The sequence below is a fragment of the Petromyzon marinus genome, chromosome 19 (genome assembly GCF_048934315.1).
Source record: "Petromyzon marinus isolate PM22_M1 ecotype Great Lakes invasive population chromosome 19, UKy_Petmar_22M1.pri1.0, whole genome shotgun sequence".
Lineage (NCBI taxonomy): Eukaryota > Metazoa > Chordata > Hyperoartia > Petromyzontiformes > Petromyzontidae > Petromyzon > Petromyzon marinus.
Genome location: NC_133685.1, coordinates 2708712 through 2727156, shown reverse-complemented (window position 1 = coordinate 2727156; position 18445 = coordinate 2708712). Strand labels below are relative to the sequence as shown.

At 46.3% G+C, this 18445-nt stretch overlaps 1 protein-coding gene across 1 annotated transcript; it reads right to left on the bottom strand.

Moving 5' to 3' along the window:
- Nucleotides 1–1541: 1541 nt before the first annotated feature.
- On the bottom strand, nt 1542–15052 carry HIBCH (3-hydroxyisobutyryl-CoA hydrolase). The gene is made up of 14 exons (XM_032957265.2): nt 14945–15052; nt 13447–13483; nt 11599–11745; nt 10500–10584; nt 10028–10108; nt 9384–9436; nt 8490–8568; nt 7173–7318; nt 6565–6651; nt 5874–5932; nt 4945–5026; nt 4111–4230; nt 3684–3717; nt 1542–3542 (listed from the first exon to the last, which is right to left on the bottom strand). The coding sequence occupies exons 1-14, from the start codon at nt 14971–14973 to the stop codon at nt 3427–3429; spliced, it is 1155 nt and encodes a 384-aa protein (XP_032813156.2). The 5' UTR covers nt 14974–15052; the 3' UTR covers nt 1542–3426.
- Nucleotides 15053–18445: the final 3393 nt, after the last annotated feature.

The window sequence follows — 18445 nt, the reverse complement described above, 5'->3', positions numbered from 1 at the left end:
AATAGAATATCAGGAAATATTGTGAAAAATTTGGGACTGAAAAAAATGGCATACTTACCACTGTCGTTTTTGAGTAAAATTTGCCTTAATTTTTTCACTCTATATCTCAATAAAAACTGCAGATCTATATTATATATCTGATAAATGTACTATTAATGGGAAAATATCACCCATCACCTGTTCATTATTATTAATAAGGGGGGCTGTTCGATGTGCAGTGACGTCACTTGCACATGATAATTTTTGAGGGGGGGAGTGCTCCATATTGTTGACGTCACCCGCTCATGATTATTAATGAGGGGTCGGGGGTGTCCATTTGGAGGACGGCACTTACTCATGAATATTAATGAGGAGGGCTCGTCGATGTGGAGTAACGTCATGAACGTTAAGGACAGACATTTCCGGGTGATTATAGTAGGTATATTTGCGAATATCAGGAGAAATTGCGAAAATTTTTGGACTAAAAAAAATGGCAAACGAATCACCATCTTTTTTGAGTAAAATTGGCCTAAAAATGTTCACTATTTTTCAATAAAAACTGCAGATCTATATTGTATATCTGCTAAATGTACTATTAATGGGAGATTAGGAAATATTGCGAAAAATTTGGGACCAAAAAAATGGCATACTAACCACTGTAATTTTTCCGCAAAATTGGCATAAAAATATTGTTAAAAAAAACTGCAGATCTATATTGTACACCTAACTAATATTAATGGGAGAATATCAGGAGAAATGTAAGAAAAATTTGTACTGAAAAAAATGCCATACAAACTGTCGTTTTTTAGTAAAATTGGCAAAAAAATGCATACTATCTACTATAATTTTAGAGTAAATTTGGCTTAAAAATTTACTGTTTAAAAAAAACTGCATATCTATATTGTACACCTGCTAAATGTACTATTAGTAGAATATCAGAAAATATTGCGAAAAAATTTGGGATGGAAAAAAATGGCATACTAACCACTGTCGTTTTTTTTATTAAAATTGGCCTAAACTTTTTCACTTTATTTTTCAAAAATAACTGCAGCTCTATATTGTATATCTGCTAAATGTACTATTAATGGGAGAATATCAGGAAATATTGCGAAAAATTCGGAACCGAAATAAATGACATACTAATCACTGTCGTTTTTTGAGTAAAATTGGTGTAAACATTTAGTTTTAAAAAACTGCAGATGTATATTGTACACCTGATAAATGTAGTATTAATGGGAGAATATCGGGAGAAATTTCAGAAACATTTGGACCGAAAAAAATGGAATCCTAAACAGTCTTTTATTAGTAAAATTGGCATAAAAATGGTCACTATATTTTTCTATAAAAACTTCAGATCTATATTGTATACCTGCTAAAAAAAACTATTAAGGGAAGAAAATCTAAGAGGGCAAATAATGTCATACTAACCACTGTTGCATCACTGGACTGTGTTAGATAGCAGTAGATTTGAGCCTGACTGATATTGCTGAAGAAAAAGCATTGTAAAAAAAAACACCCCCCAACATGTACCCGTTTTCACCAAGAAATGCAGCCGGACAGAATTTCAGGGCAGACAATCGGCGTTTATTTCCTCGCATGAAACAGGAGGGCCCCCCTCCTGCAAAGCCATCGGCCAAACTTTCGCCATTGCGCCTCACGGTGGGGCCCACTTGCGGCGACATCACATTTCACGACGATACAATTCCACGACATGACGATTATCGCGAGATCGGTTTCCCATAGTTGAATTTGGAATCCACACGCGAAATCAACATTGCTTAAAAGTTCTTCAACTTGCAGTTCATTGAAACATCATTGCCAATCTTACACATTATAACACTTAGAACGGCACAAGACGTCAGTCACACAAGAAACAATTGAAGTGAACTACAAAATGTATGACGTCATATTTTCCATGCTGTCAATTACTCCAGAAAACATTTCGCAGAGATAATTGAATGCATCACAGCGACGCTTGCAACCTTGATTACCGAGATTGTAATTTCAGAAATATTGTCAGAAAACATTTAAGCAATATTAAATTCATCGACAATAATGAAGATGTGGTATTTTGCAAAGTGGACTACACAATTACCGTGGACCTGATTTTACACATCACAGTATCGCCGAATCACAGCAACCAAAGTGTCAAGTGCACTGTCACAACGGCCACGACCCCGTTTCACGTTCACAACAGCCTTAGTGAACCGCACTGCGCTTGCAAAGAGCAATCCATGTTCCAAACACTTCAGCCAGACTGTAAATCCCCTGTCCAATGTAAACATTGTTTTCCCCGAACCTTTATACCCCAGGAAGCAATTTTTGGCGAATGTTTGTTTTCCCCATTGGAACGACTATTTTGTTCCCACCAATGAACACTTGTTCCCTGCTCCTTCTACCCCCCAGGTTAGAGATTAGAGTTGGGGGTGAGGGTTAGACAATGCAATCGTCGATGCAAAAGTTAGCACCAGATGGTACAACATTTTTTTTACTACACTGCAAGCAATTGCTTCACAAATAAGTTGGGAAATTAGTCTGAAAATTAAGGCTTTCGTTAGAAACGAATGCAGGGAAAGATTACCGCGTTGCAAAACAACGAGGTACACATTTTCAGAGAAAGGGTACCAACATCGCTAGGTTTTCACGGTTGTGCCGAGTTCTCCCATGTGAGTTTAACACGTAGGCTTTCGCGACCAATATCATCCATAATAGAGTTTTTTGGGTTAGATCGCGTAAATAAATGTGTTTCGGGGTTTTGAGGCATGTTGTTCGGCACGATGTCCAACACTGAATTGAGCAGCTCACTTTAGTTGCCGAAGTAGCTCCCAGCATTTTTTCGATTTGAAGCTTTCGTGACTGCAAGGATTCATCTTCTTTGGTTCTTTCGGTAAAGTCACGTAGAATGAGAATAAAATAATAAAATAACACAATAAAATTCTCACGACGTTTCGGCCACAACGCAAGCGGCCGTCTTCAGGTGAAAGGTACAGAACTGAAGCTCTGTCGTCCCGACAGTTCTGTACCTTTCACCTGAAGACGGCCGCTTGCGTTGTGGCCGAAACGTCGTGAGAATTTTATCGTGTTATTTTATTCTCATTCTACGTGACTTTACCGAAAGAACCAAAGAAGAAGCTCCCAGCATGTGAAGTGAAACGTCGGGACGTGCCGATCAACACGCGGCACAATCCAAACACACATCGGAGTAGCTGTACAGCACAACTGCAAAATACGATGCATTAAGAGACTTCGCACATTTTTGTAATCAAATAAGGGGGGTACAAATATACAGAAGGGGAGCTAATATGCAGGAACATTGGCTCCCCTCCAAATATTATTAACCGCTTATATTACCAAATAATGATTCCGAGATCGAACAAACATTTGGGGATTAAAGCCAATATTCAGGCGCAAAATAAATTCGCTGAGACCCAGGTTGATGCTGCGTTCTCAGAGCTGCAGGTCGCTGGGCCCAAGCGACTTGAAGTACGAGTCGAGGTCCTGATCGGAGACGTCCTCCAAGCGGCTGGGCTGCCACACCGGCTTCTGGTCTTTGTCGATGAGCACTGAGACGAAAGAAACGGACGTCGCCACCGCCGGCACTCGACGGATTTCGCGAGACGTACACGATGCCCGCGTCCACGAACGCAACGTGCGACCAAGTTTTTATAGCAAACGCAATGTGAATACCGTCACGAGACACTCACCTGAACGGACGCCTTCGTAAAAGTCGTGCCCTCTCTGTGAAAACAAGCAACACGGTCCGATCATTTAATACCACCACTTCAGCTTGCATCAATATGACTGCAGAAGCCCCTATTCCTTCAGGTTATCAAGGCACTGGATAGGAAGGTGGCCATTACAGTGCTATGTTTAGACGAGATGAGTAGATTCTGAATTGGTTTATGAAGCTGCTTAAACTATAGGGGATGTAAATGGCGTACACATACAAAAAACAAAGATAGCCTTCATAGACTGTTGGGACAAGTGCTGAAGGGTGGAGCTGTGACCCAGTGGTTAGCGCACTGCAATATGAACCTGGCAACTGATGTATTAACTACGGCGAGTGATACTTGAAAAGGATATACGGGGGATGTTTGTCTGCGTGTATGTGCGAGCGTGTGCGAGCCCCACCATGCAGCCCTGCGTGATGCGGTACTCCATCGTGAGCACCTCCGCCAGGCTGAGGCGCCCTCCCTCGCTCAGCTGCCTCAACGCGAGCTTCATCGAGGTCGGAGACATCCGCTTCAGCATCTGCACTCGAGCGTGGGAGAGAGTGGGTGGGCGGTGCCGGAGAGCAGTCGAGGCAGGGTACGCGCGCACCACACAGGGTCGGCATTGCCTCTCCAATCACCAGGATTGAGATGATTCACAGTGTCAGCTCGCGGTGATCTGATCAGCGAGATTTGGACCTCGCAGCTTTGCGCTTAACGGTCCATCGGCATGGAACTCGCTGCCGCTGCCCAATATTTGAGACTATGCAGCCATTTCACCAGTTCGGTGGAAAATATAAGACATAACTGATTAATAGAGATCACAATGTATGAATATTGCGCAATCGTGATTACCTAGGTTATAACAGTTTATAAATATACTTGCAATTCTTCGTTATAAAGGGGAACACCACAACAAGTCACGTGTGGTAGGTTAAAGTGAGGGTACTCCAACCTCTTCCGAGACGTTAGTCCAGTGTGGAAAAGGAGGGCAAAATACCGTCCAGTGAGCAGAGGCTCTTCGACGAGAAGTAAAACACAAAAAATACAAAATTGGCCAAACATCGCATTGAAGGACCCTCCTTAAAAAGTCTCAAAATGCAGGGAGGCTTTCCTGAATACCGTTATTGCACTGAATGCAATAATTACGCACAGGCCCACGGCAGTTACGGACACACCGGCTGGTCAAAGGAAAGTCTCACACGGACATCAACGGGCGCGGCGTGGTGCGTGGGTGGAGGAGTGACAGACAAACCTGGAGCTGCTGGGTGGCCCACTCCCCGCCGTCGCGTTCCAGGTTTGCCACGATCCCCTCCATGCTGTCCGCCAAAAACAGCCTGGTCCGGAGTCAGGGGTCAGGAGGAAACGATTTGGTACAAGATTGAGATGTTAACTCCCTTGCCTGGTACACAGGAAGTCGTGGGTTCGGTCCCGACCCTGACGCCGGTATATTTGGAGTTTGCATGTCTCTCTCCATGGTAGCGTGGATTTTTCTCCGGGTCCACAATTAGAAACGTGCATTTCGAGTATTTGGCTGCTAAAAATTTCCATATATGCTACTTCGTTGAGCTATAATTTGTGGCCAGATTGTTTCTGAAAAACAGCTATATAGCTCAGTGGGCTTTACCTGTAAAAATAAAAAAATGTTTAAGGTGTATAAACGCATGCACGTGCACACACACCAAACACAACACGAACACACTGTGTTCACCAAACCGCACTGACCAACGTAGTGAAGTATGGTCAATAACCCACACGGTGTTACGGAGGCCCTCATGTAGCAGTGGATTGGCAAACGGCCTGTACGTGTGCACGTAAAGCTGACGAGCTGTTGGGCATTCGCTATGAAGAGGTGGTCAGCAGACCATGGCCACTCGCAAGGACACACTCACAGGATCGTCATCCCACCACCAAGTTCAAATTAACTTGGGATAACCAGGTGAAATTCAGGAGACGAGGGCAAGTCTCATTTGCTAGTGACCTCGGTCGCCAAAATGACAAAAGCAATGCAGTAGTGCAATAAAGCAAATAGAATATAAGAGCTGAATGAACCACATTGAGAGATATGGAAAAAACTTCACGAACATAAATCCCTGTGAAAGTAAATACATTTCCCGTAAAGTAAGTTGGATCGAACAATTTTCCTTATGTATACAAATGACTTTTTAGCACCGCATCACTCACCTGTCGATCTTCTCTCTGTGCTCGGCCAATACGAACTTCTTGGTCTCATCCAGCCTGCACTGCGGACCCAAGCACACGTCTCAATCGCTCCATCGAGTCCCAGACGTACAACAGGTTAAGAGCAGGCTTGTAATGGCGAACCCTCGCCATCCGGCGATTTGATCAACGGTTGCGAGTCTGCTGCTGGTTTACTTCCAGATACTTTTCTGCGGTTGCTGTTGCACATCTTGCACCTTGTTACTAATTATAGTGTCCACTACTGCTGATGGTGTCACTACTGCTGTTCCTGATGATGATTAAATACTACTGCTGATGCTAGCGCTGGTGTCACTATTGCTGATGATGGGTGTCAAGATTGTTCCGACTGCCGCTGCTGATGGTATTTGCTGATGGTATCTGCTGATGGTATATGCGGCTGCTGTTGCTGATGTGTCATTGCTGATGATGAATCATTGCTACTCCTGGTGCTAGTGCTGTTGCCACTGCTGCTGATGGTATTTGCTGATGGTATCTGCTGATGGAATCTGCTGCTGATGATGTGTCATGGCTGATGATGAATCACTGCTACTCCTGGTGCTAGTGCTGTTGCCACTGCTGCTGATACTAATGGGGTGTCAATGCCCTACTGCTGGTGCTGTTGGTACTGATGCCACTCCTGCTGCAAGTGTTGGCGCACTGCTGCTGCTGGTACCTCCTGGTGGTAGCGGTCCAGCAGCCGAGCGACGTCCTGCAGGGAGGGACTGGACAGTGACACCAGCTCCTGCTCCAGGGATGGCAGCTGCAAGGAAACCAGCAAACGGCACTCGCTTACAGCTACCATTCATGCTATAAGCTCGTGCAATAGCGATAATAATCACGTTATTTACGCAGTGCAGTACAGTGACTTGGTCATAACATGAAAAAAAAACCGCGGTGTAGTGCAGTGAATTCAGCACAGTGTGCTTCGGTGTGGTGTATGTTGCGGTGTGGCACAGTAGGGGGCAGAGCTGGTGCATCTACCAATCAACCCATGGCACCTGGGTCTGTCCCATGACCTCCTGCCAGCGAGCCTTCGACACTTTACGTGGCCTCAAAGTGCACATGACCTGGCACAGGCGCCGTGGTGACGTCACCGTCACTTGGTGACAAATCGTGGGTATTGGTTGGGGGTGGTGCTGTGCGGTATGAAGCGGTGCGGTACAGCGCGATGCGACGGCCCCACCCTAGCGGCCCCACCCTAGCGGCCCCACCCTAGCGGCCCCACCCTAGCGGCCCCACCCTAGCGGCCCCACCCTAGCGGCCCCACCCTAGCGGCCTCACCCTAGCGGCCTCGGTGAAATGCGTGGCGATGCCGGCGTGCTGCACATCGCGGCCCTTGAGCCGGAATCCCGTGAGCGCCAGGAAGAGACCCAACCGCCCCGGCAGACGTGGGAGGAAGTAGCCACCCCCGACATCCGGAAAGAGACCTGCCATCGGCAGAGGACATAGGGCACTTGTTTATCTTCCACGATTGCTCTGATGATGAGGTCCATGGTAAAATTGTGTTGGCAGCACAGGTCATCATCTCCCTCCACCTTGCTCAGTTCTCAACCTCACGGATTAGCTGGTTGTGGTTTAAACCGGCCCATTCTGCGACGTTCTGAATTCACCAAATTTTCCTTGGAGGGGCACGCTTTTCTAGTTGCCTCAATGGTAACTGGTGGGGTGGCTTTGGATAGGTTGCCGAATATAATAACGCGGCAAAAGAACTATTTTTTATTATTGCGAGGATGTGTTTTTTCAGTCCTGATTGAATGGTAATTGTGCCCATTGTTTGTTAGCCGTGGACTGACAAAGGACACACCCCAAGTGAACGATGTATGTGTAGAGGTGTAAATTACGCACTGTTGCGTAACCTGCATTGCCACCAGGGCAGTGCAGCATTACCCCTGGGTACAACGGTTGGGGTCAGTCAAGGTGAAACGGATCGTAGCCAGAGTTTGGTACGAACCAATCAGACGGTTCCACGTGGGAATGTATGATTGGTTCTACCTGGCCACGAAGGGGTATAAGACGGGTGACCCAACGGACCTGGAGGAGTTCTCTCCCTGCACGAAGACAGAAGACTGGGCTGAAGCCTAGCTAGGACACTGGACCAGCCTTCCAGCCCTTCTAAGGGCTAAGGCTCGGCATACCCAGTGGTCCGGACCCACCGGGCCAGCGGTGGGTCAGATAGCCTCCCCTAGGTCCTAGCCGGAGGACTAGGATAGCGGTAGACGTGTGAGTCCCGCCAAGTCCGGAGGTTGTACCTCCCTAGGGTATCGGGTGAGGGGACCGAATATCCCTCTGTGTGTGTTAAGCATTGTATAAGGAAATAATACAATAAACAGAGTGTGCCTCCTAAAGAAGTCTGCTCGTCCTTACAACACTACATATGTATGTTCAACTTCTTACACACCGTATGTAGCAAACGATGCTAATCGGAGGTGTGGGGGAAGGACAACAAACTAAACAAAAAAAAAGTGTCTCACTGGCATCTGATCACAGGACAGACCCAGGTGTTACGTGTTAACCGAGTGAAACGAACAAAGACCCACGCACACAAGCGTATATTTGCAACACTTTTCCGCGGAGAGTTTTTTTTTTTGCTGGGCTTACCGATGGCGGTTTCCGGCATGGCGAAGACCGTGCGCTCGGTGGCGACGCGGAAGTGCCCGTGCACCGACAGCCCGACGCCCTGCACCGGAGAAAAAAAAACACCAACCGGAGTTAAGATCAAAATCCAGGGAGCAGAGACAGAGAAAAGCTTTAAACTGAAGCCACCGCTGCGTCTACTGCTGTGAGAGCCGATATTGGCAAGGGTGGCCAATCAAAGATCGCACATCTGCCGTTGATAGTGCATTGGAACAACCGTAATTAGTGCATGAGTCACCACTCAATAGCCTTGCCTGGGCTATGTCGGTCCCTTCTGTATGCCTCCAGGCAACATTCCTCAAGGTATTGGGTACGTTCTCTAGATTATGACATAATCTCTGATATATTGGCACGATCTTTGATATGCTAATTCCTTTGTCAAGGCGCGTGGTCTTTGTCTTCTCACACAGCTTAAAGGTCGTGATCTAAGCGTGGCTTCTTCCACTCCAGCGCTGTCCTCCAGACAGTCTCGTCCCTTCACCTGATGAAGGCCGCTTGTGTTGTGGCCGAAACGTCGTGATTTTTTGTTATTTTATTTTCACTTACGTGACTTTACCCAATAGAACCAAAGAGTATTCACAGTTCCCTGCACTGGCATCTATGAACTACTAATATCATCTCTAAATATATTGCTTCCTTCCCCAGACCACAGGCATCATATATGAACTGCTGGCATCACCCCCTAACCTACTGGCACCCTCTTTAGAGTGCCCAATTGGGCATCTGCTCTGCTGCTGCAGCCAACTTGCTCTGAAGATGCGTCTTGAGATATGTTTGTATCTTGACGCTGCATAAATCCCAACTGCATTCTTGTCGTTCCGGGATGTTGCCGAAATATTCGCTCGCAGACAAACTTACGCCTCCCATGGTGATCCCGTCTATGAGCGCCACGTACGGCTTCTTGAACGTCCCTACGAACGGGCGGGAGAGACGCGAGAGCCACGCTCATATCACCCACGTGACCAACACAACCTTTACTCAATGGGAATATAATTAACAAAATCACGGAAATGCGCATTTGTACATCAACCGTGGACAAAACTTCTGCAACTAAGCGAGTTAGAAGTTCTGAGCTGGCACTGCCGAGACCCACGCAGCTGCTCGTGATTAAACTGGGTTTTCAAGTGTAGCCAGTTGACGGTCTTAGCCTAGTCGCCGATGATTGCACAAAAACACAAACAGATTAATTATATTTGTGCTGTGCAGGCTAAATCCCAGCTCTGAGAATAAAAATGATCAGTTTGTTATGCAACAAAGTGCCTCTCTCTAGTAGTGTGGGTGAAAACGTTCTAACCGCCGAGTGTGCATAACAAACCATTTGCAAGGATCTCAGAAGTGGTTCTGTGATAGCCGTGAGCCAATTCTCTAACACGAAAGATTGCAATGCTCTGCGAGAGCTCCGAATGGATGCCTTCGTCTCACGGTAGGATGAAAATATCACAATTGAGAACATTTTGAGGGAAAAATGTTCAATGTTGCATTATTAAGTTGTGGATGCATACCGATAGCGTGGTTCAGGATGTATTCCTCGCGGAAGAAGTCCTTTGCCAGGCTGTCACCGCGCTTTCCTGCCTCCATCACAGCTGCAACAATAAGACACAGGTCCCCAGTTTAGCCTTACAGGCCGTGGGAGGAGGCTGTTGTTAGCGAGCACGTATTGAGACCCGCACGGGCACATTGTAGAAAGGGGAGGCCAGCACCACACTTGGCTGCCTTGATCTCTTCAGTGCTGCTATTTATATACTACCACATCATATACTCGCATTTCATCCGATTACACTTGGAGAAGTCCAGGGACAGGTTCTTGTTACGTGAGCTCCATGAGCAACTGACGTTTACCACAGGCAGAAAGCCAACAAACTCGCGTGCAATGCAGTGACAACAACACTGCTACTACCCACAGTTGCAGAACAACGATCGATTAGGCCCATGTGCTCATACCTCACGCCACACACAACACATATCGGCTCTGACCTCTGATGTCACCTCCAGCACAGAACGCTTTCTCGCCGGCGCCCTTTATGATCACCATGCTGGTGGCGGGGTCTTCCTCCCATTTCTGAGACGTGAATGAACGGAGGCACACGCACGCACGAACACAAATACACACAAACATAAAGATCCTCCATATATCCTTTAGCAGGCTGTTGGGGCAAGTGCCGTAAGCGAGCACCTATGAAGGCTGCCCTGGTACAAGAGGGGGTGGTGCGGCCAACCCCACGCTCGGCCGTCTTTGTCTTCCCAATGATGTTTACACACTGCACCAGGTACTAATTTAGTCTGAGTCGACCTAGGGGGGGCCCAGCACCAGTTCAGTTATTCAGCGTCAGTGTTTGCTGTGAGCGGGAACCGAACTCAGGTTTCTGGATGGTGCAGTATGCTAATCACTGTGCCACTGCTCCCCACAAACATACACGCATGCAAACACATAAGGCGACTGATGCATTGAATGCGTTCAATGCGCGTGCATTAGCAAAGGTCCAGCACATTGTGCCAGTATTTAGTCTAGCAGCAGGTTGCACTAGTGGTGGGAGTGGTCCAATGATGTGCACATGGGGGCATGTACGCACCTCACATACGTGCAACATGTACAGTGCATGCATGTGCAGCGTTTTGTAGTAGCATTCATTATTGCAGCAGAAGCAAATGGCAATAGCAATGACGGTGGTTGATGCGTGTTGGGCATGAATGTAACTGTGTGAGAGGTAAAATAAATGTAAATGCAATCTAGTGTAGTTGCAGCGGTAGGAGGTGGGCCAAGTAGCCAGTCGCAGTGATTCACAGGTGGTCAATTGGCATGTACAGTAATATGTATTTATGATTCTAATATCGATTATTTTTCATTGGAAATGTCGTACTGGGCCCCGATTTGTGTTTGTGAGGATGAAACCAAATTCGGGTTTCAAACACATAGCCAGCGTGTGTGGGTGCACGAGGCTACACGTGGATTCTTGCGTGCAGCGCGTGACAGTTTCTGGCAATGATCCTGGTGGCAACAAGAGGAGGTGGGGTGGGGGGGGGTGGCAGCGGCAACTCGTGGTGGCAGTGGCGCAGACGAGGTCAGCATCGCCACCTTGAGCTGTGGGAGGATGTGGCGGATCATGGAGATGTTGAGGGCGTTGAGGACGCGGGGACGGTTGAGCAGCGCCACCCCGGCACAGCCCGTCCGTGCCAGCACCACCTCCGGCTCGGGGGCTGCGCTGCTTGCTGGCCTCATCGCCTGCCATGGGAGACACGAGACACGTGATTAAGCGTCCCCGGCCCAAGTAGCGAGTCCGTACGTTGCAACGTAGTTTTGTTGTCGCGGTCGTTGTGTTACGGCTCTCCGATGTGTTTTTTGTTTTGCGATGGAACTGCGTGCTCTTCGCTGTGACTTCCGAACGTGTCATGCCACGTGCTGGGAGCTTATTCAGGACCTGAATGCGGACGCTTTGGCTGCATTGAGCGACCGGCTGTACTGAATGGCTGTACTGAGCGATTGCCTGTTCTGAATGACTAGGTGTAATGTGAGACTGGCCGAACTGATTGGCCGTACTGTGAGTGTGACTGTAGTGAGAGACTGCCTGTAGTGAAATACTGGCTGTAGTGAGAGACTGACTGTACAGGAACTCCTCTACTTACGAACATTCGACTCACAAACTTTCAGAGATACGAACAAACCTGTCCATATATCCAGTTATCTGTTGGGATCGAGAGGTGTAAGTTAAACCGCCGTGCGATAAATGGTGGTGGTGGCATCTACATCTGCAGAATATGAAGAACCGGTGGCATCTCATCTCCAGGAGATTATACAACTTTTGAAACCATTCCCCGTGATTAGTTCACATGCTGTACAACATGTTTGGAATCATATTGTTGGTTCTATCGGTAAAGTCAGGTAGAAGGGAAATAATAAAAATAAAACATAATAAAATAAAATTCTCACGACGTTCCGGCCACAACGCAAGCAGCCGTCCTCAGGTGAAGAACAGAGCTGTCGGAAAGACAGCGTCATAATGAACACAATTTAGCATATTGATGACAAATGCAGATACGCTAAATTCCTCTGTTGATATGCAAACTCCTTTATGAAGGCGCTCTCCTCCTCCAACCCAGCTTAAAATACGCTGCCAAGCTTAGCAGTGTTCATTGCAGCGCTGTCTTTCCGACAGCTCTGTTTCTTCACCCGAGGACGGCTGCTCGCGTTGTGGCCGAAACGTCGTGAGAATTTTAAAATATTATGTTTTATTTTTATAATTGCATTATGTCCCTTCTACGTGACTTTACCGAAAGAAACAAGAATATGAATCCCTGCAGTGACGAAAGCTTTAAATCGAAATGTTTGCAATCGACAGGCGTAAAGTTGGACTTAAATGGACTTACGAACAGACCTCTGGTAATTTAACTCGTAGAGGAGTCCCTGTGCTGTGACAGCAACTGTACTGCCATGCCGGCTGTACTGAGCGGCTGGTAGCAGAGTACTGCCAGACTGTTATTCAAGTACTCGGCTGTACTTTGAGCTTGTCGATTCTGTGAGACTGCACAGAGAGTATCATTTGCACAAATATTTATTCCACATGTGGATTGCAACATTAAAAAAAATAACTTGGCACTCACGGGGCTGCGCTCATCTGCACTGGCTGCCCTGAGTCAATTGAGAACATTCCACGTTACTATGGTGGGAAGCTGTCTATTCATAACATAGCTGACATTGCTGACCTACAAGGTGGCCATTAGAGCTGGGAAAGTCCTTAATTAATTGAACGAAAATGTACAACTGGCCAGCTCAATGTTAACCATTATACAATTACAGCAATTCCTATAAAATAATTTGACAATCCACTGCTGGATGACGACTACACTGTCAAGAGCCATGGACGCATCATGTGCACGGTTAATTAACAAAAAAAAATCAGCTTCACATTTAAAAACGAGCACTCACGATGTGCTTGAGCGTTACATGGGCTCTGAAGAGAGATCTGCAACAACAACAACAAACAACACAGGATTTAGCGAATACTTCACACAGACACACAAGACGTGTCCCCCACCCCCCCGTGCAGCACACACTGCTGGGGGGGGGGCTTAGTGCTGTTAGCGGGCAGCACCTATGAAGGCCGGCAAGGAGCACGTGGTGGTGACAGCACCACGCCCGACCGCCTTTGTCTCCCCCAGTTCTATTGTTTACACAGCACCAGGTATACAAAGACAAAGATCCCCCGTGTAGCCTTAACAGACTGTAGGGGCAAGTGCTGTTAGCGGGCAGCACCTATGAAGGCCGGCAAGGAGCACGTGGTGGTGGTGACAGCACCACGCCCGGCCGTCTTTGTCTCCCCCAGTTCTATTGTTAACACAGTACCAGGTATACAAAGACAAAGATCCCCCGAGTAGCCTTAACAGACTGTAGGGGCAAGTGCTGTTAGCGAGCAGCACCTATGAAGGCCGGCAAGGAGCGCGTGGTGGTGGTGGTGGTGACAGCACCACGCCCGGACGTCTTTGTCTCCCCCAGTTCTATTGTTAACACAGCACCAGGTATACAAAGACAAAGATCCCCCGTGTAGCCTTAACAGACTGTAGGGGCAAGTGCTGTTAGCGAGCAGCACCTATGAAGGCCGGCAAGGAGCACGTGGTGGTGGTGACAGCACCACGCCCGGCCGTCTTTGTCTCCCCCAGTTCTATTGTTAACACAGCACCAGGTATACAAAGATTCCCCGTGTAGCCTTAACGGACTGTAGGGGCAAGTGCTGTTAGCGAGCAGCACCTATGAAGGCCGGCAAGGAGCACGTGGTGGTGGTGGTGACAGCACCACGCCCGGCCGCCTTTGTCTCCCCCAGTTTTATTGTTTACACAGCACCAGGTATACAAAGACAAAGATCCCCCGTGTAGCCTTAACAGACTGTAGGGGCAAGTGCTGTTAGCGAGAAGCCGGCACGGCACACACGAGGGGGTGGGCAAGGCCAGCAACCACGCACGCCCTGCCGCCTTTGTCTCCCTGGCGGCGATGTCTACTACACACGGCACCACGAACTAATATTTAATGCCGAGTCCACCTCGAGGAGGCCCACACACACATATACAGTGCATACAATAGGGGGCATCACTGCTTGACATTGCGCGCACTGTACACGTCGAGTATTCTTCACAAGCTCGCCATGCCACCCTTCACTCCGAGCAGAACCACACAAACAAACGCACAACAACACAGAGATAGAGAGACGACCACCTCACAAAGATAAAACAAAACAATTCCCGCCAAAACAATGTCATCAACAACAACAACAAACAACGACAGCACAACGACCAAGGGCACCCGACACTCAATCGATTCAAACGCAAAATACCGCCGCAATCCTCTCTCCCTGTGTCGTAGTTAAATAGATTTATAATTAAAAAGCGAAGTTGTTAATTTAAAGACGGTTCAATTATTAAACTCGCGTCACCTGCACACGGGGAGACGATGGCCGGGCATGGCTTGAGGTGGATTCTGGTCCCGAGTGGCTAACACCGATAGGGGTCGCTAACACCAAACTACTCGACGACTGTACCACTAATTATTTATTATAATTATTATTATTTATTCATTCCCCTCAACAAATCTATAAAAACTTTTTTTTAATCAGGAGGGTCTCTTTTTTCTTTTCTTTTTTCAAAAAAATCACGATTTGCGACGTGGTCGATGATCGTCGCATTGTGTAACCGAAATCGAGAACGTTTTGCGGGGTAAATCTTTAGGATTGGGACGCTTTGGCCAATAGGTAGCACGAGTTACATTGTGTGTATGTGTGTGGGGGGGGGTTTGTTCGCATGGGTTTTTAAAATTAAGTTATGAGAGGAAACCAGAAGAAACCCATGCAAAACATGGTGACGAACACACAAACTCAACTTCCCTCACACTGTCATACGCATTAAACTTCGCTCACAACTCTTGAGGATCAGGTTGGGAAAACATTTGCAAAACTCAAATCTTCCTCAATTTCCCTCACACTTTCATACGAATTAAACTTCGCTCACAACTCTTGAGGATCAGGTTGGGAAAACATTTGCAAAACTCAAATCTTCCTCAACTTCCCTCACACTTTCATACGCATTAAACTTCGCTCACAACTCTGTGGGTCACGGGAAGGGGTCAACATACAATCCCATTGTTTCAACCGGGATATCGAGTCGTGTGATAACAGTGTACATTTTTTTTGTTCCGGGGTAGTAAGTGTTATTTCCTAATTGCTTATGCCTCAAAAGTAGAGAAAATGGCTATTATTGCCCACGAACTTTTGTTTTTGTGACCAGGACAGTGATATTTTGAAATTTACCTATTTTCAATGAGAAAACGGGCGAATTTGCATCTTTTCGTTCACATAAAGTCAAAAAACAACAACATATGAATCAAAATTAACATGTATTTATACTAAAGTAATACAAAAATCACGACAGAAGATTTAGAAGTGAGTAGTTTTTTCGAGATTTACGATTATACTGTAAATCACTTTCGTGAATCAGCCCCCAAACGTCATCTCCCATCATGTTCTCGTTATACTGTCTTTGGTAGCGGCGTTCAAAGTCCAGTATATCCTGGTGGAAGCGATCGCCTTGCTCCTCCGAGTACGCTCCCATGTTCTCCTTGAATTGATCAAGATGAGCATCAAGGATGTGGACTTTGAGGGACATCCTCCCCCCTCCTCCGTTCCGAGCATAGATGGACTCGTCCGTCTGAACAAAGCTCGTCGCTGTCCGTGGTGCTGACGTTGAAAAGAAAAAAAACCGCCACCTTTTTTATTCGACGTAGAATTGTAATGTATAACGACTTATTGTCAGTAGCTCAGCTGATTGGAGAGTATATTGAGTTTATTGATAACATTGATGTAGTTTATATTTTAGTTTTTTTTTTATCAGTTTACTATGTGGTATTCATTATATAGTGTAGTGTATACCCAGTTACTTTGTGTTAATAGCTCAACTTATTGAAGAATATATTGAGTACATTTATTATATTCATGTAGTTTATACTTAGTTTTTTCACATCGGTTTAATGTATGAAGTTGGGTAGTTGCAGTTCTTTAGCATCAATATACTAAATGCCTCTGTTGATATGTAAACTGACTTTAACATAGCTATTTCCGTGACCAGTTACATGCTAATCCCTCACATTAATATCATGCTAATCTCCCAGTTACATGCTAATTTCTGACTTTAACACCCTGCTAATCCAACACATTAACACAGCTACATCAATGCTAAATTCTTCTGTTGATATGTAAACTCCTTTGTCAAGGCGCTCTGCTCCTCCCACCCAGCTTAAAAGACGCTGCGAATCTTAGCAGTGTTCATTGAAGCGCTGTCGTCCCGACAGTTCTGTTCCTTCACCTGAAGAAGGCTACTTGTGTTGTGGCCGAAACGTCGTGAGGATTTTATTTTATTATGTTTTGTTTTTATTATTTTATTTCCATTTTACGTGACTTTACCGAAAGAACCAAGAAGATGAATCCTACAGCCCATTGTGCCGTAGTTCTTCACCAGAGTCTCAACCAGCTCCACATAGTTTTCGACCTTGTGATTGCCCAGGAAGCCACGAACCACTGCGACAAAGCTGTCCCAAGCCGCCTTCTCCTTACGAGTGAGCTTCTTGGGGAATTCATTGCACTCCAGGATCTTCTTTATCGGTGGTCCGATAAAGACACCGGCTTTGACCTTTGCCTCAGACAGCTTAGGGAAGAAGTCCTGAAGGTACTTGAAGGCTGCCGACTCATTATCTACAGCTCCGACAAATTGTTTCACGAGGCCAAATATGATGTGCAGTGGTGGCATCAGCACCTTCCGGGGGTCCACCAGTGGCTCCCACTTGACGTTGTTCCTCCCCACAGAGAACTCGGTCCATTGTGGCCAGTCTCGCCGAGGCCTCGGCAAGGTAAGGTAAAAGGTACAAACAACGAGCCTACCTTTACCCTACCTTTTACCCTTACCCCATACAAATTACCCGATTACAGGGTAATTACTGGGGTACTACACATGAAAAAGGCTTATAGCAGGTAAATGCTTTGTAGAGCGCTTTATTCATATAGAATACTCTCGATGATTCCAATTTTAAATGGAGGCCATGGACTGCACCACGGAGCTTTTAGCGAGCGGTAAACAAGGTATTTACCGGGTAAAACTTCCCGCTACCTTTACCCTATCGGGTAATTCTTCCGCGCTACCTTTAGCCCACCCTTTACCTTACCCCTTGGCATGTCAACACCTTTACCTTTTTACCCGGTAAAAAGGGTAAATTACCTTACCTTGCCGAGGCCTAGTCACACCTGTGGCAATGCGCCTTGGTGCCCCGCCCATGCTTCTGACACACTTGGGCTACGCCTATCTCTAAACGTTTATAATCAGTTTGCCTTTAGAGGCTAACCCCCTTTTCCTGATGACGACCGCTTGTGTTGTGATCGAAACATCGAGGTTTTTGTTTATATTTTATTACTGAAAGAACCAAGAATAAGTCTACTTTATAGACTGCCAGTACGCTCACTCAGTTTAATAACCATTGCTAGTCTACATTACAGACTGCCAATACGCTCAAAAGCTTAAAAACCAGGCTACAGTCTACATTATAGACTGCCAGTACCCTCACCGAGGTTAAGAACCAGACTCCAGTCTACATTATAGACTGCCAGTACACTCACCAAACTTAATAACCAGGCTACATATTCTTGTTTCTTTCAGTAAATTGTTTTATATATTTTTAATTATTATTATTTTATTGTTTCCCTTCTACGTGACTTTACCCAAAGAACCAAGAATATGAATCCCTGCAATCACGAAAGCTTTAAATCAAAACCAGGCTACAGTCTACATTATAGACTGCCAGTATACTCACTCTGATTAAGAACCAGGCTACACTAAATGTTTTTTTTATTTTTTGTTGACTTTCTTTTTTTATTATTTTTCTATCTACGTGACTT

Bases quoted from the DNA above. Each gene is read 5' to 3' on its own strand.
- HIBCH (XM_032957265.2), bottom strand. From the start codon at position 14,973: ATGCCCGGCCATCGTCTCCCCGTGTGCAG. The intron at 5,933-6,564 runs GTACCAGCAGCA...TTGGGTCCGCAG, and splicing joins TGGACCGCTACCACCAGGAG to TGCAGGCTGGATGAGACCAA. The intron at 4,231-4,944 runs GTTTGTCTGTCA...GCTCGAGTGCAG, and splicing joins GGGCCACCCAGCAGCTCCAG to ATGCTGAAGCGGATGTCTCC.